A 26,286-nucleotide genomic window follows, 5' to 3' on the forward strand; every position below is an offset into this window, starting at 1 on the left:
CTTGGGCTCGGAGACAGGCGAGAACATGACTTCTGATACTGCATACTGATACGATGCCTACAAGCTGTTGGATGGCAGCCTTTTCTCCGGCTCGGCGCTGGGGCAAGAGAAACGGGAGGTGAGGTGTGTGGGTTGGAAAATGGGTTGGGGGGGGGGGGGGGGGGGGGGCGTTAGGGGAACATTGTGGACTTTGTTATCCCGTTGCGTCGTCAACGTCGCGCCTAGTGCTCAATGTTGTTGCGGATCTTAAAGTTGATGTTCAGACCCAGGGGCTTGCGAAGGAAACCCTCGCGGACCTCCATGACGTCCTGGAGGAGCGTCGGCTGGTAGCGGTGCGCCCAAGTGGCGGCGATGAGCTTCATCTCCATCTCGGCGACGTTGCGGCCGACGCAAGAACGGGGGCCAAACGAGAAGGGGATAAAGGCCTCCTTCTGGCGCTCAGTCACGTTGTTCCAGCGGTCGGGGTTGAACTCCTTGGCGTCCTCGCCCCAGATCTCCTTAGAGTGGTGGATAGTGTAGGTAGGGACGGAGAGGACAGTGCCGGCAGGGAAGTAGTGGCCGTTGATGTTGACGCCGGGAGACTCGGGGGGAACCTGGCGCGGGAGACCAATGCCAGAGGTGGACTGGTGGCGCAGGGTCTCGTTGAAGACGGCCTGGAGGTAGGGCAGGTCCTTGATCATGTCAAAAGTGGGCACGGGCATGTCGTCGGGGATGGCCTCGTCGAGCTCAGCCTGGAGCTTGGCGAGCACGCCGGGGGTGCGGGTAACGTGGAAGAGGAGAGCGCAAGACGAGTTGGAGGTGGTGTCAGAGCCGGCAATGAGCTGAGTAAGGGCCTCGGCAGTGAGCTCCTCGCGGCCGATGGGCTTTCCAAACGCGTCCTTGCCCTCCTGGAGGTAGGCGAGGAGGTCGCGACGGCCCTCCTCGGACGGGTGGTCGACACGGGCCTTGACCTGGGCAATGGCGATGCGGGCGAGGTTGTTGACGGCCTCGACACCCTTGTAGAAGAACTCGTCGGGGAGGTACTTTGCGTACGGCTTGAGGTAGGGCATGATGCCAAGAGTGGCAGAGATCTCACCGCGACGGTTGAGAATCTCAATGGCGGGAGCGTACTCGGGCGCGGCGTCGGGGGACGAACGAAGCTCGGCGACGTCGGCCCTGGCCTTGAGCATACCGAAGGGGGCACCAAAGGCGAGGTCACCAATCATGTCAAACGCAAGCCAGTTGAACCAGTCGAGGCAGTCAATCTTGGCCTGCTTGCCAGTAGCCTTCTCAGCCTCTTGGGCGGTACCGTCCATCTGGCGAACAAAGAGGGCGAGGTTCTCCTGCATGTAGGGCTCAAACTCGCGGATCGACTTGGCCGAGAAGGTGTGCGAGACCATCTTGCGCTTACGGGTGTGCTCGGCACGGTCGCGCGTGTTGAACAGGCCGCGACGGATCGAGACAAAGGCATCGTAAAAGTCCGACTTGAGGAAACCGTTGCCGTGGCCATAGATCTTCTTGATGGCGTCGTCGTCGGCAATGGAGATGTGGTTGGGCTGGATACGGACAATGGGGCCGAGCTTGGCGTGGAGCTCGTCGACGGTGATGGAGCGGTCGCCGCGGCGCGAGACGCGGAAGAGCCAGAGGTCTGAGAACTGGGCAGCGAGGGGACCAGGGATGCCGCGGAGGTGACGGTAGGTCACAAAGTAAGGGACGAGGTAGTAGAGGGCGACAAAGGCAACAATGGCTGCGGGGAAGCCCCAGACGGGGACCTTGGCCACCTCCTGCTTGAGGGTAGCGAGGATGTCGGACATGGTAGTGGTGGTGGCGGGCGGGGTGGTGCTCAACGGCAAACGAGTGAGATGTGGGCCCGGCTGACGACTGTGAGGGATGTGGTTGGTCGCAGGTGGGTGGAGGGTGGGGGTGGGGGAAGGTGTTGGCGGTGCGAGCCGAAGTGGGATGTGATGAACGGCGACGGTGAAGAGACGATGCCTCCCTCTTGTGTCTCTCTGTCCTCTTATATTGTGCAAGTCGCTGTACGCTGGCCCGCTGGTCGTCGTCGTCTGTTCATGTGACCCCCCTTTTGGTGTCGCCCCCCACCGGCGCGGACCTTTCAGCACACTGGCGTCATTCCCAGATCTACCGGTGATTACTCGTCCATGCCACCCACCTTTCCTTTCTCTCCAGCACCCCCCATCAGCGACCCCACACGGAGCCCCCGGACTCGTTCGTGCGCGCTTCTCAACGCACGATACACGGCTCTAAGGCATGCCGCCAGAGGATCCAGAGGAGCGACCTGCACGGCGTCGCTGCGGAGCCAAGTAAGGGATCCACAGCGCCTTTACCGCCGGCCCCGTACCCCCCGGACGTCTCGGCGCCGGGGGCCCGCCCAGCGGCCAGTGGGCCAGTGAGTATCCGCCGACGTTCCAGCTTAACCGACGGCGCGACGACGCAGACCTCGACGGCGTCGAGCGCCAGAGGCGGCCAGGCAGGGACGGGACTGGGAGCCCTCTCGGTAGGGCTGACGAGGGCGCGATGGAGACACGAGACGCGGGCTGCAAGACGACACACACCATTGGTGACTCGTCCCGTTGTCGGCGTTGGTTGGGTAGTATCAGCGGCCAGCGGCCAGCGACCACTAACCGGTCAGCGATTTCTCAATCAGCAGTAAAACAACCACCCCCTTGTGCAACTGCTGCTGAGGAGGGTCACCCATTCGTACACTGACAAATTGACATGACAAATCCAACGTATGGCCACATGTCCATCGTGCATCAACCTCGCGTTTCCCCGCCACTTGTACTGCACTGGTACAAGCCTAGCGAACGAACATACATTATCGACCACCAACACAAGCATTATGGGCACCTCTAGCATCCGCTGCAGCAGTCCTAGTCACAGATTACAGACCTGAAAGACTTGCATATGTTCATCCTAATTCCTCCCTCGTATATGCTGGGATGGATCACGAGGTGGTTGCCACAATCCATCGCAGCCGGCGGCCGGCGCACAGTGAGCCCTCAAATTCCAGCCTACGTCTGTAGATCTGGTGGCTTTCTTCACAGCCAGGTAGGTAACCTACCTGCAGCTCTCCAACCACTGCGAGCTGTGGGAACGACAGGAGCCCAAGGTGACGAATGAGGAGTACGGGCAGTCACAAGCGAGGACTCGGCGGAATGGTCGGCGCCAGATTCGGGAACGGAAACGCCATATTCACAGGCCGCCGCGGCCGCCCCGCGGCATCGCCGTGGACAAGATAAAGCCAGCTTGTCTCTGCCCTATGCATTCCGTAGCGCGGCGGCAAGGGACTAAGCCGTACCTGTGTTTCCATGCGCGTGCGTGTACGGACTTGCGGACTTGGGAGAAAGCCGAAGCACTTTCGTAGGTGCACCTTAAGAATGTGAACTCGGGGGGGCGGATGTGAAGAATCCATGAGTCGAGAGTAGAGGCGGGGGCTGGTCGGGGGGGTCCCACGATTTGTCAGAGTCCTCTGTCCTCACCTGGTCTTGGCGATTCCCGGGTTCCAGAACGTGTTCGGATTACTTGGCGACGGGCGTGGTCATGGTGGCGTGGTGACCATGTCGGGGGTGCCGACTGGTCGCGCAATCTGAGGCGTGAGGGATGTCCGGGAACGTGGTCACTCGTCACCAAGACAGGACGGCCACGCAGAGATACTCGTGTGCCTCAGTCCTCATTCCGGCCGACGCCCCAGGCTTACCGAGAAGTGGCCAACGGTCGCTCTGCCAACTGATCACCTACAGGAATGCGGTGGCCCCGTCGATGAAACAACTCTACAGCAATGCTTGGCTCCTCCCAGCCAATCCCGCGCCACGCCACATACAGCAACAACAACGGCCGCGCAGCTGCGAGTTACTTGACTAGCCCCACGAGAGGCAGTGCTTCACATTCCAGCTTCATACTCTACTGACACCAACTGTTGAATTTATATCGTTTCCAAGTTGCGTGTTGATTACCCATTTCTCTCTTTCCGCTACAGCCCGTCCGCTGGGGTCCAATACACCATCCACCGCTCATCAAACTCTTCCTTGGGATTGACAAACCGAATGTCCGTGTGTGCCATAATCCTCCTCTCCTCACCAGCATTGACACAGGAGGCATGGATGACATGTGGGTTGTGAAACACCACATCGCCGGCCTCGTACTCTGCCACCAACCACTGCCTTCCCAGACGACCAGCAAACCTCCCGGCGTCAGGGTGGAGAATGCCGCCACCCATCATGTTGGCGTTGAACGCGCTCTTGCGTTCTTCGTTGGTCATGTGCTGGGCGCGGGCCATGAAGTCGGCCTCCATCTCCTCGCCCAGAGCAACGCTGCCCGAGAGATACATCAAGCCGCCTTGCTCTGGGCCAGCGGGACCCAGCGGCGTCCAGCAGGTGAGGAAGGTGGGTGGGCCATGCCGGAAAAAGAGCTGGTCATAGTGGACCGGAACACCGTCTTGGCCCGGAAGCGCGGCGCGAAGCATCTGGCGCTTGAGGAGTAGCGGCGTGTCCCACTCTTGGAATGCCTTGACGAAATCAACCAGTTGCGGAGTCGTAGAGAAAGCGTGGAACTGCGCTGGGCCGCGATACAGGCTTGTAGATATTCCTCGGTTTTGGCGGCGTCAAAGTTGCCCACGCCTGAAGCAGAGCTGCCGGGGGTCACGAACGTGGCTGAGGCATCTGGGTCGCGCGTGAATGCTCCCTCAGAGATGGAGCGGGATGAGTCGAGGACACCAGTGTGCCTAATACCTGTTGGGGCGATTGTCAGCCCACTGCCACGCTGCTGTTGGACGTGCTTACTCTCGAAATACATCTCCCTAGCCTTATCGACAATATCCTTGCTGATGAGACCCTTCATGAATACGTATCCGTCCCGCTGGAATCGGGCCCGGATCTCGTCCATTGGTGTGTCTGGAGACGTGGGGGTGAGCGTACCGACTGAAGCCAGCGGCGTGGCTTCGGGCTTTGTAGTGCCGACATACAGGGGCGTGTCGTGCGGGGCGAAGATGCGTTGGGCGGGTGACTGGGTAGCGAGCATTGAGGACTGGTGTGGGTTATAGAAGGAGGTGTTGGTCAGGGGGTGGGGGTATGGGTACTGGCCATCGAGGGCTCGTGTTATATCATCAGAGGTCCATGATGTCCGACTGTCCTCCACTGGCCACTGGCTAGCTGCGGACCGTTGTGGGTGGAGGTAGATTCCTTCCGAGGTACTCTCCGCATCGGATAGACAGTCATGAGTCCTCTCATGACCACTGCCCACTTCTGCAGTACCCATGTATACGTCACAACGGCGACGAACGGCGCTGACATGCCTTGTCGCGGATTTGGTGATTAGCACAGCCACCTGAACTGTGCGGACAGAGAGCTGTCGGACCGAATGCCGGAGCCCCTGCATTGCCCCGCGCATCCCCAGACTCATGGTACTGTGCTGCCCCGTGGATAGGTGGTGGCCTTGCATAAGTCCAAGGATATGATGCTCGTCTGATTTGCTCGGCATCCACAGGGCCGGACACGGGACATTGAGGTGGGGGCACCAAAGTGTTTTGGTTCGGGAGGTTTTATTTTGGCGCGCCGGACGACGGGCGGTTTCCTTCTAACAAGCCAGGCTTATCGCTCATGACGATTGCAGCGCATGATGTCCAGGACTGCACCGTGACCACTCTGGTGCCAGTAATCGGCGTGAATATGCACTGTGTGCAGCTGACCTTTGAGAACGAGATGGGGTCGCAATTCCGTCTCGTTGGACACGGTTTCCGTTGGGCGGAGATAACTTGATATTAAGTGTTACAGCAACTGTACCTATCATTGCACGGTAGAGAGAGTCAGCCCAGTGTACGTCTCCATGGCCGTCACTAGTAAGTAGGTATTTAATGGAATCATGTGAACTGTATAAAGAGCAAACGAGCAAGTGCGGGGCCTTGAAGCTCCATGTAACAAACGAAAAGGCGATCGAACTGCCACCGGCCTTGAAACACAGACATGCCGAGTCCCAAAGGCATCAGTGCACTGAATCAAGAGGCAACTAAAATCCATTACGGCCATGTAATCCCACCATACCCACGCACATGCAATGCATGCAACCCTATGCATCTGTCCCAGTCCAGTCGTGTTGGCCTCACCCGCCACTAAACCAGGAAGCCACTCACGGATCACCGATCAGATCGCGCCTGTCGGCGGAATATTGCAATATATTATTTCATCATTAATCCCAAAATGCCACGTGGGATTCTCCCGCCTTCCGCACGTCAACAACAGAGCGTCTTCTCAGCTGTGCGCGACTGACTTCCTTTGTTTCTCATCACCCATCCGTCCATCCCATTCAGTAGCCTGCTCATTTCCCCCATCTCTCTCGCGCGTTCCATCGCTCACAACCGAGTCATAAAAGCTTGAGCCACCACCTCTCTTCCTCTTTCCTCCCCTCCCCGCTCCTCCGTCCCAGGCGACCGCCTGCGCTACCGCCCCTCGAGAAACACCACCCACCACCCTGCGGCGATGGACGCTCCTCCAATCCCGTTTAGCGCGACCGACCTCGAGCGCCGCCGCCTCGAGAACACGCTTGACCATGACATGTCTTCCCTCTCTTTGACTGCAAGCAGCAGCTTTACATCCTCTTCATCTCTCTCCACCCTCCCCGTCGGTCGCTCAGCTGTCCCAGCCTCGCGTGCGTACGGCTTTGACAACGAGTACGAATACCCCAGGTTCGGAGGCATGGACGATACACCACGCGCAAAACGTAACACGGCCGCATCGTTCGCTTGTACCGATACATCTGCCGGTGTTGACATCTCCCCCACGTCGACAGCGGGCCACCACGTCTCGGCCGCGACCCTCGGTGCTGGGGTGTTTAGACGCCCCGGCAACCCTATCGGCCGCGACTACACTGCCGACGAGTTTGACCCCGACCGCTCGCTTGGACGTCTTGTCGGCGAGCTCGCCAAGGCTATGGACGAGGAGGTAAGGTTTTCATTCTGTTGATGTTTGGTGACTGTGGCTGACCGACCCATCAGCGACTCGCACCCAAGCCCTCCTCCCCGTTTGTGTCTCCGCGCATGCCCCACTCTCCTTCCCCTGCGCCATCGGCTCTCCCAAACCTGTCTCTCACACTGAGCCGCAATGATCCACTCCCATCCCCACCTCACTCGCGTACCGTATCCAGCGCGTCTTCGGGATCACAGCGTGCAGCCACCGCTGCGGCGGCGCCGGCCGACCCGCGAAGCCGCAACCCCGTCCTTACCGAGACGGCCCGGCACAACCACCGCCCTGAGTACCAGCACCCACAGCAATACCCCGCGTCACTCAAGAAGCAGCGTGCGCGCGGCGGGTTCGCCAACCATCACCTCCGTGACGAGTCAGCAGATGTGACTGGTCTCACTGGACTGCTCACGACTCCAGCCAAAGGCGGCTCGTTTGGTGACATTGACAAGAACGGCGGAGACATTGGTTCTGGCGCCGCTTCTATCCCGCAAACCCTTGCTACACTCCATGCGCGTCTCCGTGCCCTTGAGACCGAGAATGGTGTGTCCCGCCGCCGCGTCCGTGAACTCGAGGCCGAGGTCGAGCGCGCACGCGAAGAAGTCGCCACTGCTCAACAGGCACGGGATGCCAGTCTCCGTGAGGTTGTGAGCGAGAAGACTGGTGAGTTTGATGTTGTGTGAATGTTTAGCTAAGCTTCAGCTCTCGAGGACCTGGTTACGTCCCTCCGCGAACACCTCGCGCGTCTTACTCTCGAGCTCGAGCACCACAAGCAGCTCGTAGCCGAACTTCGTCTTGCCGCGCAACATCCCCCCTCGCCTGTGCGCAATGTTGACGCTTCGATCCGTGATGAACTCTCCTCGCTCCGCGCTGAAATCGAGCGTCTGTCGCGCGAGGTTACACGACTCAACTCTATCGCTCAGGCTGGCCTCGCCGAGCGTACCCGTTCCCGTGAGCAGCGCTCGGTGCGCATCAATGCTCTCGACTTGCGCGACGAAACCGAGGTTGAGCGTGTGCGTGCTGCAGTCGACCGCCGCGCTGCCGACTTTTCCGACCACCTCCGCCTCCCCTCCCAGCTCCGCCAAGGCCTGCACACGGCTGCGGTGGCCGAGCCGCAACTCATGCCGCCTTCGGCTCGTCGTCATACCCGCGTCTCCTCGGCCTCGGAGGCAGACGAAATTTCGGATGCCGAGCGCTCGCCCACTCCTACGCGTACGATGCACCACGTCCGCTCGCCCGAGGCCCATTCACACACCTCGTCCAGCCGCCGCCGTAGCCGTATCCTGAAAGACGGCCCCGATTCGCCCTTTCCCTCCATCCGTGCCCAGGACGAGGAAGAGTTCTTCTCACCCCGTCGTCCCTCGTCACGCGCATCTAGGCCCACCCCAGTCATCGCCGCCGGTATCCCGTTACCCACGTCCCGCCCCGGATCTCGCACCGCTCGTGTCGCTTCCGGTGGTTCGGGAGTCTCTGGCGCGTCCATGTCACGCCCTGCTGCCGCCGACTCTGTTCGTGCTATCCTTGTCGACGGCTCTGTGCCCCCACAGACAGTCCTCGCCCGCGTCATCCGCGAGCTCGAGGACGACTTCTCTCACTACAAGACTGTCTACGTCGAGCTCGCCGACCAGTACAAGGTCCTCGACGCCGCCTCGGCTGTCGCCAAGCGCCACGTCCTCGCCGAGCACCTCAAGGAGGTCATCGACTGTCTCGAGTCCAAGGCCGACCAGATTGCTGCCCTCTATTCTTTGCTTCATTACGAGGACCGCGAGGACGTGGCCCGTGGAGCTAGGCCTGTGAGGTCCGCCCAGGATCTGTGGCGCGGGGTGAGGGAATGTTTGGGAGAGGACGCGAGGAGGCGGTTGGAGGCTGATGGTCTGTTCCGCGCCCCGAGAGCGTGAGTGAACCGGGGGACGGTGCCGGTGCAAGTGTGGATGAGGAGTGCTCGAGTGTGCTGGTTACTGCTTGAGGTTGTTTTGCGATTGTTCAGCCGGTGTCCGTCATACACTACTTATACTCATAGAGTGTCTGGCTTGGGAGTGCGCTGCCGTCTCGCTCCCTTTTTTTGTTTGTTTTAGTCTGTGTCCCAAGCGCATATTCTGCCGCATGTATGTCCTTTTTGCGAGTCCTCCCATGGGTGCTGAGCTGAACGATGGACGAGAGAAGAGTGGCATGACGCGGTGCGGGCCCCACAACTCGCCTCTTCTCTTTCCGCGCCCCATCTCCTCCATCGCAACTCTGAGAGGTAAGTACTTACTGCGCACCTTAGGACACGCTAGCTAGAGAACCAAATTTGACCTCAGCGCCTCAATCCTAATGCAGGTTATGCTGACGTAATCGGCCGCTTAGCTCAGCTGGTTAGAGCATCGTACTAATACCCAGCCTTGGTTACTAGTTCATGCGGAGGTCGGCAGTTCGATCCTGTCAGTGGTCATTATCTTTTGCTGTCGCATGCAGCGCGGTGACGGTGGGGGTGGCGATGGAAAATACATCCGAGGTGCCACACTCAATGTTTTGGTACAGTTTGGGACTGTGGGCAACGGTATGAGCGGAGGGGTTAGTGTCACATGTAAACGAGATGTACTACAGTATACGTAAACCCAGTGACTTCGTGGCAGGTACTTCTCTGAACAGACGGCAAGTGGCACAGGCCGGAGAATTCCTGCCACAAGACCTCTACGTTTAAACAGCCCCCGGGTGCGATGGCTGATAGTGTCCTACACTTGCCCATCGATCGCACCATCTATCTCCTTGCCAACGAGCGAAACAACATGCAACATTGACGAGAGGCCCAAGATTCAGGTCACGTGCCTCTTAGTAACCATCATCAAGGCTCTCGTGGTGTAGTGGCTATCATACTTTCTTAGGGTCCAGCGCTGGTCTCTAATCCTCCTCGGATTCGTCTCCGTCCTCTAGCTATGGAAGTGGTCCTGGGTTCAAATCCCGGCGAGGGCCTTCTCTTTTGCCTCCTGGGTCATGTAGAGGCCCCGGTAGAGTCCAGGGACCTTCTTGAGTTGCCATCTAGGTCGGTCGAATGAGTTGGGGTGTAGTCGGTGTGATGGATGATCTGCCGTGTACATCTGCGTCGCCTGGAGAATAAACGCCACACCGGAACCAAATATGGAAGTACGTCTGTTTCACATGCTCGACGGCTTGCTTGCCACTTGGTGTTCTCCACACCACTCATCCACTCGCCCCGTTTTCTCTCCTGCGTTTGTAAATCTATTCACTTGAAAATTTGCCTTGCAGTACCTATCTATTAGTGACACATGTACATGTGCGTCCTAGTGCAAATTTACAGTAGATAACGAGATCTACCCAAAAATATGATCGTCTCGTCATGCAATTGTATGCTCCCAGTTCGTGATCGTATGCCGAAAACAACTTCCGCGCTTGACCCCGTGGCGTAATGGTAGCGCGTGAGATTCCAACTGGAATGTGTGGAGCACAGTGCTCCTTCGTTTCCTCAAGGTTGTCCGTTCGATTCGGGCCGGGGTCGCTTCGTTTTTTCTCCCATGCATGCGCTCTTCGTTGGACGTTGTGCTACAGGTGCAGAGGATGCTGGAAAGAGATGGAGGAATGGTTGTGAGTCGTTCTTGGAATGGGCAGGTCCGAAAAAAGAGCGTTTGGCGGCGGACGGAGTCTTCATGCAATAGCGACAGTGTAGTTGTTTTTTGATTGCACGACAGCTACCTGACCGAGCACCAAGCGCGAGTACACAGCAATTTAATAGGGGTCTGTTGGAAGAAACAACCGTCTTTGCACGTTTCGGCGCTTCAAACGGGGGGGTTTGTCATTATCATTATCATTTTCGTGAATATCTTAGTTTTTAAAGTATCAGGAAGGCAGGCAGCAAGCACCACGAGGACTGCTTTCACGGTGTAACTGGTGTTGGACTCTGACCGCCTACAGTCCACACTCAAAGAATTTCATCCGACTACAAACCAGAACTTATTTTCAACGCTACTGCACAATTTGGCCTCCAGCTGCGTGGTCGTGAAGCACCTAGTCGTCGTCGTTCTCCGTTACGTCGGTTGTGGCAAACTTGCGAGCCGACACGCGACGTTCTGGTCACATTAGTAGAGGCCATCATCTCACTACGCTCGGAACACATACCAAACAGGATGTCTAGCTCGCGGAAGGAGCGCCCACGCATCTCTGGGAGGCGGAAATAGGCCCACACCGTACCCAGGAACGCCATACCGCCCCAGAAAAAGCCGGCCTTGCCAGCCCAGCCCCACGCCGTAGTCGAAATCATGTAAGGATTAATCACACCCCCGACGAGGCTGGAGATGTTGTACATGCCGCGTGCAAGGCCGACTGTCTTGTTGCGAAGACGGGTCGACGACGTCTCACCAATAATGGTGAATGCGAGGGGGCCGACGGTGGTGGTGTAAAAGATGGTCCAAACCTTTGAGTGGGATTAATGGCGCTCTCCGGATAGGGTCATGTGTGCACTCACAAAAATCATAGCGACCTCGCCCCAAAGCGCTCCCTCGTGGCCTGCGGCGGCGACGGTAGCGCACACTCCTACGAGCAGGAGCGAGCACGTCATGCCTGTCATACCGGTTACGAAGATTGTGCGGCGGCCCCAACGGCTGAGGAAGATCCAGGACGTGCATGTGCCGAGAAACGCCAGAGCCAAGCTACCGAGGCCAATCTTGAACGCGTTGTCGGTGCTCATGCCTGCTTGCGTCTGTGATGTCAGGTCCCGAAGAGAGCAAAAGCAGGCATAGGCCAGAGTAGCGGAGGAGTCCAACTCGTTTCTACGCAGCCGGTGCGCGGGGTGCCGCGCACATGCCACATAAAACTCACAAAGAAGAAGGTTATTGAGCCACCAAAAACGATGCCTGAGAACACCTGACACCCGTACGCCATTGTAGAGATTTCTGTACGGCGCAGATCCGTACCACGGAAGCAGGCTGCAAACGAGGCGCCTCTCGAAATCTCCTTCTCGAGGTTGTTGGTGCGCACCATCATGGCAACAGCATTACGGGCGTGCCCCGGGTCTTGGACATCGGTGAGACGGCGGATGCTTTGCTCCGCCTCCTCGAGACGGCCCCGACGAGTGAGCCACCAGGGTGACTCGGGCGCAAGGTACAGCAGTACGATAATTGGCACAGGCCACATCCACTGAAGCATCCATGGCAGTCGGTACCCCATTGTCTCATTCGCGTGCTTGACAGCGTACCCGTTCATGACGCCCGAGCCAATAAGCTGGCCGATGACCCACGCCAAGTTGATGTAAGTTGTGAGGTAGCCGCGCAGTGAGATCGGGCACACCTCGGACGCGTAGGCTGTGCTTAACGTGCTGAATACGCCCCACGGCACAGCGCACAGCAGCTCGCCCACGAGTAGGACCCAGCGGTTTGGGGAGAATGCCACCATTGCTGTGTGTAAGTAAGTTGACCACTGGAGCTTAAACCTCACCGATACAGCCAATAATCAAGACGAGGTTGGCGATAAGAGTCCATCGGTAACCCCAACGGTCGACCTCCATCGCACCGACCAGCACCCCGAGGACGCCGCCGCCCGACACGACAACGGCGAAGCCGACCTGCCAGTTTGCGGGGATGGCCCACGTGTCAAGCTCTGGGAAGTATTCACCATACTTTTGCTGGAATGCAGGAAGAGCGTAGAAGCTGCTGAGCAAAACGATTTGGTAACCTTCCATCACGATCGATGTGGACGCAAGGAGTGACCAAAAGACAGCCTGTATGTGAGTACATACATCGCCAGCGATAACCGTGATTTTACTTACCTTCTTGTAGGTCTTGAACGCCTCCCACCTGCCGATGTTGTGCTCAAACTCTTCGGCGGCGATGGCCTCCTGGCGCGAGTCATTGTACTCGGCCTTCGCCATAGTTTCAAGGCAGATGACCTCTGCCTTGTTGTCGTCAGTGAGTTCTGGTCTCTCAGACATGATATGTTGGTGTCGCTTGGGGGGATTGTCCTGCCGTGGTTCCTCATTTATATGCAGATTGTGGTTGCGATTGCGTACACCACCTTCAATGGGGCGCGGGTTCATTGACGCCGGCAACGCTCAGAGCCACTGCCCCTCACAAACCGGGGACTGTGCATCTGTGGGAACTGTGCATTTGTGGATGAGCTCGGCGTGCCTACCGCCATCTACCCGCCCCCATGGCCTGACGTACTCGAATGCGCAAGTAAGGATACGGCCGACATGGATCGAGAATCGGTGGTGTGCGGCCTTGTAGTGGCTCCACGGGGCCGCAGCCATACGGCCGGGGGAGTGTTAACGCGGAATGCGGCGAGCTCGAAGTCCCCGCTCTGGGATAAAGCGAATGGCGTTACGTGGCCAGGACTTTGGATCGACTGTCTCCTCTGGTCCCTTGTGCCCGTCGGCCCCGCGGGGAGGATTGGAGATTCACATATGCATTGTGGGGGTATTCGAGGAGAGCTGCGCTCTTGGCCCTCCTACACTCTCTCGTCACCTTGCGCAGCCTTTCTCCTTTATTCCCTGTGCACGGTTGAACTAGTAGCATCCTGTTTGCGCGGTGGTTGCACGGATGATTTGCCGATACCGGCCCAGCGGATATTTCTCGACAAAACTATGCTTCTTCCCCACACGGGGAAATGTGTCTGTCCCTGTTATCATTACTCTGCCGTGCCGCCGTCCGGAGGGGCCGCACAGCTCCCATAACAGCGTCCGACATCGGACCCCGAAGTGCTCCCTAGATCCCTCCTTAAGCAGCTGCCCAAGAAGGAAAGGGGGGGGGTGAGAATGTGGGGAAGAAAGGAAGCGCAGTTGTAATTCCCGAATGCCGGTGACAAAAAAGTCACGCACACCAAGGCTCGGGGAACCAGGGGTGAGGACAACGGTGCATGTCGGTGTAGGCCAAACTGCATGCAGCTATTCACACCGGTGTCAAGTTCGAGGTGAGAAAATGTCATGTAGAGCGCAGGGAGATTCTCTGCACCAAAGATCGCACCGCGGCAGAACTGCGAATAGCCTGAGGCCCCGAGCCCTGTCAACAGTCAACTAAGGCTGCGGTTACAATGTAGCCGGCAAGGATCAGGTCGGCCCATTGTCAGTGTGCCCAAGCTGTGACTCGCCGCTCGTACTGGTCGTCAACGGACACGGTGGTTCGGGGACTCACAATCCAAAGCACCGCAGCTCTTGGTAAATGCCACCCTTGGTGACGTATCCATCCACATGATGAAAACGCGGCGAAAAGGGTCATTGTCGCCTCCCCCGGGAGGAGGTTGCAGCCGAAAACAGTGGTGAACCGCGAACCCGCTGTCCGTGTACATGGCGTGGCCGCAGTTCTTGGTTGAGTGGTGGTGTGTGTACAGAAGCGAGATGCGCGTTTTGCCTGACTACTTGGCATCACATGCCATTGACGGATGCTGAAAGGGTGTGTTTAGCCCGGTGTTCCGGTGTGGCCGGCCATACGGGCCTTTGAGCTCGTCGTCGTCACAGATCATAACGGCAGCGGGTGCCGCGATAGGGGGTGTGTCAAGCCGCCAACAACTGTTGATATCTCCATGGGCATGGCTGCGCTGTTTCTGAGCATGCTGTGTGTTATTTGGGAAGAGATACAGGCCATGATGTGGGACCCAAATACATACATCCTCTGTAACGGCGTTTCGTGGTGGGCGATGTCTGTCAACCAGGAACAATGCCAGCACAGAGGTTGGCTCCAACCTACACCGTCCGCAGTTCCAGGGCACTTGTGTCTCCCTGTACCCGTCAGTACCGGAACTTCCATTGAGCTTACAGTATTGCCCTCACCGACGCACATCGGCACAACGTAGAAGGCGACGTCGACTAGTAGGGGGCCCTGATCGCCCGGACGAACATAAACTACCCACCATTCCGTGATCATCGATGCTGTCACAAGCATGGACTTTTTTAGCAATTCCCGAGGCGCTATTGTAAACGCTGCGGTCTTGTATCCATCAACTCCTTTTGCTCATGTTATCTGATGGACTATCGTGATAGGGCCATAGTTTATTCATTCTTGTTTCCGTAACTCTTGTCTTCACTCTGCACTGCGGCTCCTGAACCCCCTCACCCCTAGGCCACCTCCAGACGGAGGGCATCATACATGACTGACAAGCTGGAGAGAGTGACGGCTCCTGCGGTCGCGTTGAACGGCAGGCTGAGAGTCATGGCGTTGGTTGAAGTGGTGCTCAAGCTGGCGGTGGGGAACGTCCACTGGTTGCGGACCTGATAACAGGTAATGCCCGAGCGAATGGAGCAGCTCGACGAGTGCCACGCCGGCACGACAAACGTCTCAAGGTCGTTGCCGTTGATGGCCACGTTGTACGGGAGGTTGGCATACGCGCCCGTCATGACATCCGTGTTGCCTGCCTCGGTACCAATTCCGGCGAACTGGATGGTGAGAGTGGCCGTCTTCTTGTTCTTGAGCTGAGCGGCAGTGGTATCAAAGTTGATGGTCCAGTTGTTGATGGTCGGCGACGCCACAATGGCGGGACGCGTGTAAGTCGAGCCGTACACACTCCAGTGGACGTAGTTGAGGTCTGTCGCAATGTCGCTCTTGCCAACAGTAAAGTTGACGCCGTTGGGGAAGTCGGTGGGGAAGTCGTACGCGCCCCAGTACACCCTAAACTCGTCGATGGCACCGGATCGCGACGAGGGAGCATTGCCATGCCTAAACTCGCCGGCGCTCTTGTCGGGGGTTCCAATACGCCAGAGTTCAGTGCCGGCAGACTCGGCGCGCCACTGCAGGGTACCCGTGTTGGTCGTCTTGCCGGCAGCAATGGTGATGTTTTCATAGACAAAGTCGCCAAAGATACCCTCGGCGTATGCTGTGACTCGGTAGTTGCCAGGCTTGATCTTGTCAATCACAATGTTACCCTTGGCGTCGGGAGTCACCCAGTACTGGTAGGCATTGACGTCAAAGCCATTGTCCTGGTAGTCAAGGCCCGGCGCGGAGAGGATGACAACGGGGTTGATGGCACCATCGGGAAGATGGATCTTGGACGACCACTTGCCACGGCTCGAAGTGGGGATGTAGCCGGTGACGTACTGAGCAACGTCGTCGTAAAACTGGGCGTAGGTGTTGGCATTGGCGTGCGTGGCTGCTTCGGCACGGAGGGAAGCGACAGAAGCTTCGACCGACTGGCCAGCAGGTCCCTTGTTGAAGTGGTAGATGCTGGGACCAAACGTCCTGTCGTAACCGTTGGTGATGTTGGGCGACGTGTTGCCGTGGTGGTTGCTCATCATGATGTTGTAAAGCTGTATTTTATTTATTTATGTATTTTGAAAAAAAAAGAGTCAGCAACGGTTTACGCCTTCGGCTACTGCTTACCAGGCCATCGACTGTGAGTTCTGAATAAGTGGGGCCACCGTAGAACGTATCTTTGGTGTTGTAAACCATCCACGCGCCATAGGTTGAGTTGTCGGCGGTTCGAGTTCCATCGGCCACGAGGCCGTGGACGTCGTGGTCGCGGTAGGTATCGGTCATACTGTACTTTGTAAAGTAGTCGGCCGTTTCCGTGACCCAGGGGTCGCCTGAAATGGTCAGCAAACGTGTACAGTACGTCAGTGATGGTTCAGCTTACCCGTGCGGGCACCAAGGTACCAGGTAGTGTCTTGCACCAGAGTAGCGACACCTGTGTCCTGCGAGGCGACGGCTGGATCCGGGGCGGGCTCGGGAGCGTAAAAGTCGTCGGTGACGCTCATGTGGGTCCAGAAGGTACCGTGGGGGCGGAAGAGAGTTCTAATCTGGGTGAGGATAGCCAGGTTCTCGACGTCGCCGTGATACGCGATACGGCTGAAGCCATGGAGGTTGGTTTCGCCTTCACGGAGCAGCCAGTATTGCTGGAGCACGGCGCCGGGGACACCATCGGCATTATCTTGGTTCAAGACCATACCGCCATACTTCTTGCCGGTCGAATCAGTGCCCGTGAACATGGTGTGATTGGCAGTGCTACCGAGGGTCAAGAGGGTTTGCTTCGGCGTAAATATGGCGTCCACATAGGGTCCAATGGCGGTGGACGAGGACACGCTCGTACCGAGGAGGTTGACGCCATCCAGAGTGACACCCGTCATGTAGCCGGTGGCCTTGGTGAGAATGAAGCTCATGCGTTCGTTGGCGAGTGTGATGGTGGTGGTCGTCTCTGTGGCGTTGAGGAGGGCGTTGGCACCCCCCAGCCATGCGAGGACGGCAAAGGCCCAAGTTGCAACGGCCATTGTGTGTCGCGAGTTTGCTTGTTGGGATGGTCTTGATCAGTGCTCTCTGACTAGTTCTTAAGTACCATTGATCGAGTGACCTCTACTACAACAAACCAAACGCGCACCGCGTCATCCAGGGTCGAACGCGTCCCCCAATCGAGTTGTTCGGTCTATTCCTTCTGTCCTTTCTGTGGACGCGTCGGTGCTCCACGGGACGCCATCGTCAGCTGACATTGAGCTCGGTGTCGCGGCGCCGAGCGGCTGCGACGGCCCGCAACGAGGTCTCGGTCCAACATTCGCCCGTTGACGATCCGGGCCGCCGTGGGGTGTCGGCGGCATGGGGGCGGGCCGTCAACACACTAGAGAGGTGGAGTGAAATCAAAAACACAACGCGCGGCGATGAAACACCGAAATCGGCGGTGGGTGGTGTGTTGGGGAGAGAGAGCCGAGCGAGCCGAGGAAGCGTCGGATCACGTGACCAGCCCGTGATTCCGTGACGTGATCTGATGCATATCATGCATGCAACCCTTGGGCCTTGGGGGCAGTGATCGCAGTGCGCAGTGAGCCACTGCCTAGTGGTAAGCTTAACTGCGCACCTTTGAGCAGGCTGCAAGTTGGGTGATGGGTTGTGTCCGTAAGGAATCACGCTCTGGTTCTGTCAGACCAGATGCCAAATGGTGGGCCACACCCGTGCGCCACTCTTCGAGAAGGGCCGCCCCGGGCCCCGGGCCGGGGAGTCAAAACAGGCAGAGTTGGACAACCATGTTGCATGTTGCATGTTGCATACCGAAGGATCGGGACAACAGGATGCCGACAGCGGGCAGGGAAACACGAGCAGCCCGCCCGTGACCCTTATGCCACTTTGAGGAGGTCACAAAAGCGCGTCCTCAACAGTCCCCTCCTTGGCCACACAACGGCACATGACGCCATTTCCGGAAAACTCTATTTGTAACCTCTTGGTTCTCTCCATCCCTTATGGCAGTCGGCGCCGACAGTCCGAGCGTTTCAGCAGACCGACACGACCGGGTATCACGGCTGTAGTGACATGGACGTTCGGTAGATGAACACACTTCTCCACATTCGGTGCATCCCTATCCCGTCCCCCGGCGGCATGGACGGCTTGAGCGACGCGTCCAAACGCGTCCTGTCGTACCCACGGGCCGGTGATGGCCGTGTGCCTCTGAGCCTAGCATGTGGGGACAGGAAGGGGAAGGGGGGCCGGGGGGGGGGGGGGGGGGGGGGGGGTGTGTTGTTGTTCGGCAGTGCGCGGCCCTCGCTCGTGTTCACTTTGCAACTGACTGTCACTCACTGCTTGCACACTGTCGTTGTCCCTCGATCGTTGACATCCACTATATGGGCCAGTGCAGGTCACGACGGAAGGGTGGTGTTTGTATTGTCCGCTCCCTGGAGTTGTGAAGACGTGGGCAGTGTCTCAGCACATGTACGTGGTATGCTCATGGTAACGACGTGTGGTGTGGCGGTTGTCCCGACGTCCAAGATCCAACGATCCAACGATCCAACACGCTCTGCAAGCTGCAACACGGCCCCAACACGCGATCACGGGCCCAACAGCGCACACGTGTGGGGTCCCCACACAGGTCCTCCGCCCCAGACATCATTTTTTCCCACGGTCGTCCTCGTCCCGATCATATACGCCACACAAGCGTCGCCCATTTTGAATCTCATTGTTGACGTCACAACCAGAGCACCACCTTGATCGTTTAAACATGTCTCCATCACCACCTCCAGCAGCCAAGCGCAAGCGCACAAAGGTCTCCAACGCCTGTCAACAATGCCAGTCTCGCAAGTCACGCTGTGAGCTCGTCACCGCGTCGGGCTGTCACCGCTGCCGCGTGCTGGGCACCGACTGTTCGCTGGCGAGGGATGAGGAGGCAGACGACAGCAACCAAGATGTGTCCCCCGATTCAAGCCACGACCCGTTAAAAGCCTCTGCAGCGACCGAGTTACGCACAATGCGCATCAAAATGGAACGCATGGAGTCAACAATAGCCAGTCTCGCCCGCCTCCTCGCCGGCGCTCCACAACCTCGACGGCCGGACGGTGATGGCCAACACCTTGCACTGCCGGCCGACTCGGAGGAGTACTACATGAGCGCTTCATCCCGCATCTCGTATGCTCTGCAGCTTCCCTATCGCCCGTCGTTCCCAGACGTTGTCGCTCATGGCCTCGTCACGTCCGCCGGCTTGCGAGAAGCCATCCGAATGTACGTTCATACGCCTACTCCTTCGTGTCCTACTGACCTTGCTCAGAACTCGCGAAACGTTGCCGACATACCTACCCATCAACCTTGGTCTTGACTCTACGGACCACCTCATGCGTGCATGCGTTGTACACTACGCCGCACACCGTTCTCCGACACTGGGTTCCCCGGAAGACACCCGCTTCCGTGCTCGCGTCCTGCATCGAGTCCATGTCGAACTAGCAGCACTGCCCTCTGCACCAGCATCGCGTGATACCCTGAGAGCCTGTTTGGTCTTTTCGCATGCCCCAGGTGGAACAACGGTACACGCTCTTCCGAGCAGGGCTGACCCGTTTGGCGCGTCGGCGCGCGCTTTCGCGTCCCTGGAGGAGGTGGGCGTGAACGAGGCGGTGTACATTTTGGGGCGAGGGGCCTGGACCACAGTGGGCGTCGACAACCTTATCGAGGACGTTCAGTTGGTAAGTTTTGGGTGCTGGGCCTTACTGACGGGGGTAGTATTACGCAGTGTACCATCGATATGCTTGGTAAATTGGCTGGTCTACCATAGTAAAGCCTCCCTCGCTGACGCCGCTAGGGACCACATGTTCACAGCCTTGTCCTTTTTCCCGCCCGCCTCTTCAGCACCGCGCTTGTACTCGATCCTTCCAGTGGAACGCGCACGGTCTCTGGGGCCGGAGACGGTGCACCTCGTCCTCGAGTCGATGCTTCTAGACGCCACGCAGCCGCTGACAGAGGCTGTGCGAGCGTTGAGGATAGCCCCAACGTTTGACTCTGCCCTCGTGGATAATCTTCTGGCGACGATACAGGCCACTCACGACCGATTGGAGGCCTGGCGCGAGGTGGTGACCACAGAGTCTCTTGGTGAGTGTTCCACATGCAAGCCGCCTGACACATCGAAGCCACCACCCCGTACCTCCTCCTCCACTCGTACCAGCTGGAGGCTGCCATGTGCCTCAAGCTGAGCTCAGATTCAAGACACGCCATACCCCTCATTGTTAAGGGTGCCCGATTCCCTGCCATCATTTCAGGTTTTGGCAAGCACCTCGTTGGATCATGTCGTGTTATTGCCGAACAGTCTGTCCAACAAACCACCAACCTGACAATGCTTCCTGGATTTTCCCTCACAATCTGCTTCCTCGCATATGCGACGTTGCGGCAGATAAAGCTCCTGCACCCCGAGATTGAGTTACCGGACATGCTCGCCTTTCGGAAGACACTCGAGGAGTCGCACCTCTCCGCTGAGAAGACGTTGACATACATTGACAACATGAACGCGGCCCTGGTGTGGAGTGACTTTGTCAATTCTCCGCCCGAACCACAAGAGCCAGCCCCGTTCATGTGGGAGGACATGTTCTTGGGATTTGACTGGAATGCCTTTGATCATCAGATGCTAGGAAACATATGATCAGATGGGTTACATTGTCAATTGTCTATGTATGTCTAAATGTAGCGATTCTAAGCCTTCACTGCTCCTAGCTCCATTTGCCCGTTGTCTTGGTCAAGGCAAGCGGGGGGCCAGATGAGCAGGAACACGCCCGCGGCGAGAAGGTTGGGAATGCAGTCGAGAAGATAGAAGGCGACCTCACTCTGTCCGAGAGCACTGGAGGCCCTGACCAATGTTAGCCACGGTGATGAAGTTACCACTTACCCGGCAGTAAACTCGGCGACTCGATAAATGGAGCGGACTAGAAGACAGCCACAGGCAACCGACATGGCCACGTACAGCCCTGTGCAACTGAGTAGCCTCCATTGCGGGACTCGTGGAAGCCTGGAATTAGCATTGGCTGTGTTGGCGAACACTCACCCTCGCCGACCAAAGATGACGAGTAGGGCGATGAAACTCAAAAAGAATCCCAGTTGTACCCACAACCCCGCCGTCGTTGTCTGGAGCAAAGGTCAGCAGACGCCACAGACAATTCGCAGCCCACCTTGACGCCGATTTCTACAAGCTTTCCAAATGTAATCGTCAGGGCTGTTCCAGCCAACTGGGCAATGACGGTAACAATGTCGGCGGTGACGTACGTCCACAACATGGCTCGGCGCTGGAGAGGGAGACAGTCGCGGCGGCCAACGTAGGCAGCGAGACGCGGGAGAAGGGTGTAATTTTGAGCAAGGAATAAACACGGTGAGAGAAGGATGCACTGGGGGTTTATGAGGTCGCGTTCTGAAGCTGTGCACTTACGAGCGTTTCAAAGAGCCACGACCACGCGTTGATGTGGTTTCTGCGCGAAAATCGACATAAAAACCCGATACACATGAATGAACAGCCCAGCGCAGTGGGACGCATGAACCTTGGGCGACCATCCGCATTTGATGTACGGTAATATCCTGCATGTCAGTAACATTACATCTCCAAAGCTCACTCGTCCACATTGCTGCGGCCAACGCCAGCCAGCAGATGGCGGCAATTATTGCCACTGGTCCGTTCGGATCATATAAGGCGCTATCAGGTCAACGTCGCCCCAGACAACAGTCCGAACACTTACACTGATCCAGCTACCGAGCTGTTGACTTCGCGTTTCGCCATGACCGGCGGGGTGGTCGAACTATGCATCGGAGGACGATGAGTTTTTATGAGTCTTCCCCGTTCCGAAGGCTCATTCCGCAGGAACCGGCCGTTGTTCCGACGGGATGAGGAAGGAGGGGGATGGGTGGGTGCACTGACACAAAATTGACACACTTGGCACTACTGTTTTCTGGGGACCTTCTTGAGATGTGACCCTGGCGGTATAATTTAGGGAATGGCAATGCACAGCTGCGAGATATCGGTGAAACCGAGTGCCAGTAGCGAATCGCGGTGCCGCAGTGAGGAGCACTGGTTGTCACCACTCCGGGTCCGTCAGGGCGTCTTCCGACGACGATTCTCAGGTCCTCACTGTTCGCCAAGCAATGTTTGTCAGGTGCTGTACGCGTTGTGGTCTCTTGATAATTCTTTCAACTCCTGACTTTACCCTCGAGCGTTTTGCCTACCTGCTCTATACACTCTGGGGGTCGGAAAAGCCGATCGGAGTGGCTCACATTTGGTGCATCTCACTCTCACTGTGGTCGGACCACTGCTGGGCTCGGGGACCTGTGGCCGTTGCTTCAGCTGATCATTTACGAGGAGTACTGCACGATGAAATGTGCGTAACCCAGTCCATTTCTGGAGAATCGGGTTGATTGTTTTACGCGAATTCACCCCCGCGGCCCTCGCGCAGGTGAGTCTACGTTATAGCTGCCACGAGGATATCCCTTGGACAGACTAGTTGGCGCCTTTCCCATACCCTACCCTGCTCCCCATAGCAGTTTTCCCTCTCCAAACGCCTTACAAGTGCCCAGATAACGGATATGTGCACCCAGAAAGTTCAATAACGGGGGATAGAGATGAAAGCCGCACGCGGCTGGCGCCATTTTGGAGGCAACTGGCAACTGTCTAAGGAACATCAGCAAGCCTTAGAAGCAAATCCCAATGCATGCGGTGCATGGTAACCCTTGGGCAACGGGAATATGAGGGCTACGTCAACATGGCGACAAGAACATGAAGGCCAAGGTCAGCAGCACCCGGCGGTGGGTTGAGTGAGTGATTGATTTGCACGGGGTTTCTTTTCATTAAAGGGTTGATTAGATAGCAGAGGCCGGCCGATTGGACAGAGAGAGCATGGTGACAGGGAAGAACACTTACAAAGAGTGGCATCCCGTTGTTGGGGTTGTTGAGGTTGAGAAATGGGAGTTACTAGTTTGAGCGTGAGGAAGGAAGGCGTGGAGTCTTGTGCCACAGGTTGGGTGTGGAGACCAAGACGGACGGACGATGCGTGCGACCTCTCTTCCCAGTATCTTAATGTGAGGACTAACCATGCAGGAGGCCAGTGGGCCAGTGAAAAAAACCAGTTTTATCACGGACAGTCACTTGTCCGCGGGCGTCTGTGTGTGTGTGTGTGCATTGTGCCATGTGCGAGACGATCGCTTCGCGGGCGGCTGTCGTTTTTTGCCACCGTACCTACACCAACGCACCACCGTACCACCGTGCCCATAGGGATTTCTCTTCTTCTTCACATCTCCGTCCATCCACCACATCCATCCACCACACCCATCCTCTCTCCAACCATGCCCAAAGCCAAGACTAAGAACACAGCGACAGTCAACACAAAGGCCACGGCTAAGCCCACCCCCACGGCCAGCAAGCCAGCTCGTCGCAAGCCTTACACCAAGCCCTCCAAGACGACCCCCGCCGACCATGTGATCGACGCCTGCTACCTTCCCCACGTCATGGACAGCATCATCCACTACGCGCCAGTTGCTGCTCTCCTCGTCATCCGTTCTGCGTCCAAGGGCTGCAAGGCGTACATCGACGCTCTCCTCAAGGACAAGGGCCTCCACCTCACTCTCGTTCCCGGTGCTACCAAGTCGGATGCTCCCGTTACCACCAACCGCCGCTTTGGCCACCCAGACGATGACGGCCTTCCTTCCAGTGCCTTTCTCCTCAACTTTGTCCGCATCTTCGACTTTCCTCCCGGCACCTCGTACACCGACCGCCAATGTGTCATGGACAACCTCACTCTCGCGGCCAAGCGTAACCGTCGCGCCGTCCGTCTTCCCCAGTACGAGACTGGCAACCTTAAATTTGCCGCTGCCCCGACTCTGATTACCTCGTTTGATGCCTTCCCCCACCCTGATTTTGTCCCAAAGCCCCGCCTCACCATGTACACCACCTCGGGCAAGATTCACGGGCGCGTTACCAAGCAGGTGTTCCACATTGCTGTCAGCGACAGTGTTCCAATGCCAACTGTCAGCACTGCCATGACGTACTACCTCTTCGACACTCCCAAGAATGTCAAGGAACTGGTCTTCATGTTCAGCTCTTCATCGACCCCACTCGGCTCCATGTCGTCTTTGGCTCTCGTCGGTGACAGCGTGGAAGGACGTGACTACTTGGTCGGCCTTCTTCTTGGCTGCTGTGGGATCGACATGCTCAACTTTGTGGTCCGCACCGTCACCTTTGTCGACTGTGGTCACATTGCCACTGCTAAGGCTGGCGAGACTTGGAACGACCGCAACGCTCGCCTCACGAACGTTCTCAAATCCGCCATTGCCGAGGACAAGAAACACCCCAGGGTGATGATGAGCGACAAAAATGGCCAGCCTATCGACCTCTACCCCGTTGTCAAGTTCATGAGCTGCGAGGAATACCGCCGCCAGGTCGGCGATGAACAGTTCGCCATCGAGACCACCATCATCTAGGTCGGCGAGCCAGCACCGCTCCAAGACCGGCCATGGTCGTGCTTAACAAGGCAGCCAAAGGACTTCAGTAGTTTCCTTTACGTATGTGTGGTCGGTGTTCCAATGATAGTATGTGCATTTGGCTCTCATCGCTCCGTTATGTCCCGTCTTGCCCTCGGAACAGTAGTGTTCACCTCCCAAAGCACCTACCTACATGCCAGTCTAGAGACTCGCCCACAGACCGGCCCACAGAAAAGCAGAGTGGACAGTTTACTTGGAAATGTGGACATCGATGAAGTCCATGCACGGAACAATGTACTCGTTCCATCCAGCGTCCTCTGGTCGCTGCCGGACATCAGCATAGAAGACGGCGGTGAGACAGACCGCTCCAGTGCCAGTGAAACCTGAGCTTCATTCAATCTTTCCGAAACTCACCTCGATGACATTCTCAAAGCAGTGGTCGCCATCAGGCGAGTATGCCTCGGCTGTTGGGATACCCATCTCCCTCAGCTTGGCTGCCATGCGCTGGCTCTGCGCAATGGGCACCGCACGGTCCTTGTGCCCATGGAGGAAGAAGGTAGGCGGATAGTTGTCCTTGTCGTTGAGCATGAGTGAGCTGGACCACTTTCGGAGTTGAGCAGCGAGCACCTGCGAATCGTCCAGGTCTTTGTGGCCGGCTGCGTCCTTAGGTCGGACAAGCAAGCGTCCCATGGACGAATCCTTACTCATCTGCAGCAGCATGTCCATGCGTAGCGTGTGGGCGGGGTCAACCTTGAAGGAGGGCATGCCCCAGAAGGACTGGAGCGTCGCGAGGTCCATGTTGGGATCCATCTCCCACGACCAAGGTGCAATGACCTCGGCCTTGCTGGGGTCCGTCTCGGCGAGCGCGGTGGCCACCTGTTCTGCGGTGAAGGCACCCGACAGGGGGATGGAGCGCAACATAACTGCAGCAGGGCTGTCCGGGTCGACCCCTTCGCCTGTCATGTGTGGGTCGGTCAGGTCGACAACGCCAAACACGTCCACCACCACTCTGGGCGGCGGCGACAGCTTGTGCCCGGCCAGCGTTGAGAGGGTTCCGCCGGCACTGTCTCCACCCACTACCAGTGCGTCAATGTCAACCTTTCCATCCGTCTGTGCCAGGATGTCGGCGAGGTGCAGGCGGCACCACGCATGGGCGTCGATCGTGTCGGTCACAATGTCGTCTAGGTTGACGTGGGGAATGAAGCGGTAGGCGGCGCTCACGACGTGATATCCGCGCGACCGAAAGGCCGGCACGACCCAAGCGTTCGGGATGGCATGCTTCCCCGCGCTGCCAAGGGAGACCGCGAGCAAGATTGACGCCGATCAAGATCAAGAGAACGTCATGTCAGCACGCTATCAATAGTTCACAGCCCGGTGGTGCAACGCAACGTTTGCCGGCCCCACGTCGAGTAGTGTTGCCTGCTGGCTACTCACATAAAGCCACCACCATGGTACCAGAGGAGCCAGGGCCGTGGCCCTTGGTTGGCCTCTGGGCCAGTCGCGGGCCATATACGCAGAGGGATGTCAACACCTTGGACCGTCTTGTAGACGTGGTCTGAGAACGGGGTCGGGCATGGTGAGAAGCGCTGCGTCGGTGTCGTCATGGCTGTTGTGCTCAAGGAGTGGGTGCTCGCTGTGTGTGCGGTATGGGACCTGCAGCAGTACTTTTGGATGTATATACCAGAGTAGATGGCCCGCAGACGTATCGAGAGGACGTGTCGGGTGGCCACAGATCA

At 57.6% G+C, this 26,286-nt stretch overlaps 9 protein-coding genes and 3 non-coding genes across 12 annotated transcripts; 6 read left to right on the plus strand and 6 right to left on the minus strand.

Annotated features, from left to right (window-relative positions):
• Nucleotides 1-221: 221 nt before the first annotated feature.
• EHS24_003797 (uncharacterized protein) lies at nucleotides 222-1,793 on the minus strand (the record flags this gene model as incomplete). The annotated part of the gene is made up of 1 exon (XM_028619441.1): nucleotides 222-1,793. One exon carries the CDS (start codon nucleotides 1,791-1,793, stop codon nucleotides 222-224), a length of 1,572 nt encoding a protein of 523 aa, XP_028472310.1.
• A 2,177-nt stretch (nucleotides 1,794-3,970) lies between these two features.
• On the minus strand, nucleotides 3,971-5,016 carry EHS24_003798 (uncharacterized protein; the record flags this gene model as incomplete). Its single annotated transcript, XM_028619442.1, has 3 exons — nucleotides 3,971-4,549; nucleotides 4,615-4,727; nucleotides 4,779-5,016. 3 exons carry the CDS (start codon nucleotides 5,014-5,016, stop codon nucleotides 3,971-3,973), a joined length of 930 nt encoding a protein of 309 aa, XP_028472311.1.
• Nucleotides 5,017-6,470: 1,454 nt separating this feature from the next.
• EHS24_003799 (uncharacterized protein) lies at nucleotides 6,471-8,848 on the plus strand (the record flags this gene model as incomplete). The annotated part of the gene is made up of 3 exons (XM_028619443.1): nucleotides 6,471-6,932; nucleotides 6,986-7,613; nucleotides 7,653-8,848. 3 exons carry the CDS (start codon nucleotides 6,471-6,473, stop codon nucleotides 8,846-8,848), a joined length of 2,286 nt encoding a protein of 761 aa, XP_028472312.1.
• A 438-nt stretch (nucleotides 8,849-9,286) lies between these two features.
• On the plus strand, nucleotides 9,287-9,381 carry EHS24_003800. The gene has a single exon. It is a non-coding gene; the product is annotated as a tRNA-Ile (tRNA).
• Nucleotides 9,382-9,779: 398 nt separating this feature from the next.
• EHS24_003801 lies at nucleotides 9,780-9,902 on the plus strand. Its single transcript has one exon. It is a non-coding gene; the product is annotated as a tRNA-Pro (tRNA).
• Nucleotides 9,903-10,342: 440 nt separating this feature from the next.
• On the plus strand, nucleotides 10,343-10,446 carry EHS24_003802. The gene has a single exon. It is a non-coding gene; the product is annotated as a tRNA-Trp (tRNA).
• Nucleotides 10,447-10,952: 506 nt separating this feature from the next.
• On the minus strand, nucleotides 10,953-12,870 carry EHS24_003803 (uncharacterized protein; the record flags this gene model as incomplete). Its single annotated transcript, XM_028619444.1, has 6 exons — nucleotides 10,953-11,014; nucleotides 11,064-11,358; nucleotides 11,410-11,643; nucleotides 11,763-12,337; nucleotides 12,378-12,660; nucleotides 12,709-12,870. 6 exons carry the CDS (start codon nucleotides 12,868-12,870, stop codon nucleotides 10,953-10,955), a joined length of 1,611 nt encoding a protein of 536 aa, XP_028472313.1.
• Nucleotides 12,871-14,988: 2,118 nt separating this feature from the next.
• Nucleotides 14,989-17,130, minus strand: EHS24_003804 (uncharacterized protein; the record flags this gene model as incomplete). The annotated part of the gene is made up of 3 exons (XM_028619445.1): nucleotides 14,989-16,173; nucleotides 16,247-16,449; nucleotides 16,500-17,130. 3 exons carry the CDS (start codon nucleotides 17,128-17,130, stop codon nucleotides 14,989-14,991), a joined length of 2,019 nt encoding a protein of 672 aa, XP_028472314.1.
• A 1,709-nt stretch (nucleotides 17,131-18,839) lies between these two features.
• On the plus strand, nucleotides 18,840-20,738 carry EHS24_003805 (uncharacterized protein; the record flags this gene model as incomplete). Its single annotated transcript, XM_028619446.1, has 5 exons — nucleotides 18,840-19,336; nucleotides 19,383-19,791; nucleotides 19,839-19,857; nucleotides 19,925-20,194; nucleotides 20,233-20,738. The coding sequence occupies 5 exons, from the start codon at nucleotides 18,840-18,842 to the stop codon at nucleotides 20,736-20,738; spliced, it is 1,701 nt and encodes a 566-aa protein (XP_028472315.1).
• Nucleotides 20,739-20,788: 50 nt separating this feature from the next.
• Nucleotides 20,789-21,366, minus strand: EHS24_003806 (uncharacterized protein; the record flags this gene model as incomplete). Its single annotated transcript, XM_028619447.1, has 5 exons — nucleotides 20,789-20,942; nucleotides 20,982-21,018; nucleotides 21,057-21,101; nucleotides 21,148-21,217; nucleotides 21,262-21,366. The coding sequence occupies 5 exons, from the start codon at nucleotides 21,364-21,366 to the stop codon at nucleotides 20,789-20,791; spliced, it is 411 nt and encodes a 136-aa protein (XP_028472316.1).
• Nucleotides 21,367-23,416: 2,050 nt separating this feature from the next.
• EHS24_003807 (uncharacterized protein) lies at nucleotides 23,417-24,550 on the plus strand (the record flags this gene model as incomplete). The annotated part of the gene is made up of 1 exon (XM_028619448.1): nucleotides 23,417-24,550. One exon carries the CDS (start codon nucleotides 23,417-23,419, stop codon nucleotides 24,548-24,550), a length of 1,134 nt encoding a protein of 377 aa, XP_028472317.1.
• Nucleotides 24,551-24,940: 390 nt separating this feature from the next.
• Nucleotides 24,941-26,154, minus strand: EHS24_003808 (uncharacterized protein; the record flags this gene model as incomplete). Its single annotated transcript, XM_028619449.1, has 2 exons — nucleotides 24,941-25,838; nucleotides 25,985-26,154. 2 exons carry the CDS (start codon nucleotides 26,152-26,154, stop codon nucleotides 24,941-24,943), a joined length of 1,068 nt encoding a protein of 355 aa, XP_028472318.1.
• Between the last annotated feature and the right edge of the window lie 132 nt (nucleotides 26,155-26,286).

This window comes from Apiotrichum porosum, assembly GCF_003942205.1.
Source record: "Apiotrichum porosum strain DSM 27194 chromosome Unknown scaffold_18, whole genome shotgun sequence".
In the NCBI taxonomy this organism is placed as follows: domain Eukaryota; kingdom Fungi; phylum Basidiomycota; class Tremellomycetes; order Trichosporonales; family Trichosporonaceae; genus Apiotrichum; species Apiotrichum porosum.